At 43.0% G+C, this 1,925-nt stretch overlaps 1 protein-coding gene across 1 annotated transcript; it reads right to left on the bottom strand.

Moving 5' to 3' along the window:
* Nucleotides 1–6: 6 nt before the first annotated feature.
* On the bottom strand, nt 7–1,918 carry LOC105570881. The gene has a single exon (XM_012028333.1). The coding sequence runs from the start codon at nt 1,706–1,708 to the stop codon at nt 56–58; it is 1,653 nt and encodes a 550-aa protein (XP_011883723.1). The 5' UTR covers nt 1,709–1,918; the 3' UTR covers nt 7–55.
* Nucleotides 1,919–1,925: the final 7 nt, after the last annotated feature.

A 1,925-nucleotide genomic window follows, 5' to 3' on the forward strand; every position in this document is an offset into this window, starting at 1 on the left:
TTGCCCATGCCTCTTGCGTTCCATATAACTAAATTTATCATTATGTTGATAGTATTTATAAGTCTGTGTATATTTTTTTAATATCCTTCTGTGTATACTCAGTCATATATCTCAGTCTTCTTACGTTGTTCGCCATCCATCTTGTTTTGTCAGCTCTCTGTACCATTCTTTCTCTTTTGTGCATAGTTTCTTCCCTATCCGTTTTCTCCTTTTCTATTCTTCCCTCCGTTATATCTTCTTTTGTTTCTCGTGCCCGTTCTCTTGCATCTTCTTCTACCCTAGTATCCTCTCTTCTTGCTCTGTTCATTATTCCCCATTTATCCTTAGTGATCTCCTCCGCTCTTGTGTCAAACATCTTGTAATAATGCCTTACTTCTTCTCTCTCTCTTCCCTTCGCAATTGGCGCCGTGCTTCTCTTCAGCACTGTCATTCCTGGTCTTCTATTTCTTTCTGTCTCTCCCTGTCTGCTTTCTGTTTTTTTCCTGTCTTCTACTTGTTTTCTTACTGTGTTGTCTCCTTTTGTCACTGTCGCATACGTCTCCTGCATCGTAGGCCAGCTTTCCATATTTCTGTATCCCTCAAAGTGTGCTGTATACTTGTTCTCTTTTCCATGTACTAGTTTCTCTGCTTCATAAAACGAACAATTGTTATATGCCCTTATTGTCATTAGGTCTTTATTCCTTCTATACTCCGAGCAACCTTTGTACGTAGATTTGTGGTTATCTCCACAATTTACGCATTTCTCCAATGATTGGCACTCACCGTGCTCGTCTTGACCGCAGATTATACATTTCTCATTTGACTTGCAATTACTCTTGAAGTGACCGAACTTGTAGCACCGGTAGCACTGTCTTACCGTCTCCACATAAGGACTCACCCTGATTCGGGCCATGCTGTTAAATATGCCTAAGCTGTCCGGCATCTTTTTTCCCTTAAATAGAATCATAATGTTACTTGTGGGGATCAGGACTCTTAACTGATTCTCCTTGTTCCATACTCTCCTTCTTATCCTCTCCATTCTGACTATATTACTTCTCTCATCGAGAGCTTCGTATAGTTCAGGTATTCCATTTGGCCAATCGCGTATCACTCCCTTGCTGCTAACCTCGTGTCTGTCTATAAATGCCGTAGCGAACGGCGAGTTCTGTGGGAAGCTCTTCAAACAGTCATTCGCGTCCGTTGCATTTTTAAAAACGAGTTTAGCCGTACTATTGTTGATCATTTCCGCTTTCGACGGCCTGTATTTTGCCTTATGCAATATAAATAAACATTTGGAAAAGTTCAGTCCTTTTTTTTCAGTCATAATCTTCTTATTCAACCTGAACATTATAGAAACCTCTTCCTCTTCCGGACCACGGAATTTTCCAAAAAATTCCGCTTCCATCACCCTAGCTTTTTCCCTTTCCATTTGGTCTTCCCATGGTACCTTCTGCAGCTGTTCCTCAAAGTTGTAATACGTGGCAGCCGGTTCCTCCCTAGATGAGTCATACACCGGTTTGCCTACCCTTACAAAATTCCACGTCTCTTCATCTCCTACCCAGCCTGTGTTACTGGGTTCAATTCCTCTTTTCTTAATTCCTTCTTCTTTTTTTCCCTCGTCCTGTACCTGCCACTTTCTTTTAGTCGTCTCGTTTTTCTGCGGATCTTCCATCTGTAGGGTCCCGTCCTTCTTCGGGTCCTCCACGTTCATACCCTCCTCGTTCTTCATCTCCTAACCTAGCCGGCACCTCATCCGATGAGGGCCTCCCTTTTTAATTAATTATCCGCGCGTCTACCCTTTTTCCCCCGCGGGATTACTACACCAACTACCTCCCTTATCGTGCCTCCTATCCCGTAAAATCGTCTCAAAACACCTCCTCGTCTCTCAAATTTCACAGTCCGGACAAAAACACCCTTCTAGCCTCGCTGTCCAATCGGAACTCCCG

The sequence above is a fragment of the Vollenhovia emeryi genome, unplaced genomic scaffold (genome assembly GCF_000949405.1).
Source record: "Vollenhovia emeryi isolate VEMERY1.0 unplaced genomic scaffold, V.emery_V1.0 DF941640.1, whole genome shotgun sequence".
NCBI lineage: Eukaryota > Metazoa > Arthropoda > Insecta > Hymenoptera > Formicidae > Vollenhovia > Vollenhovia emeryi.

Bases quoted from the DNA above. Each gene is read 5' to 3' on its own strand.
- LOC105570881 (XM_012028333.1), bottom strand. From the start codon at position 1,708: ATGAAGAACGAGGAGGGTATGAACGTGGAGGACCCGAAGAAGGACGGG.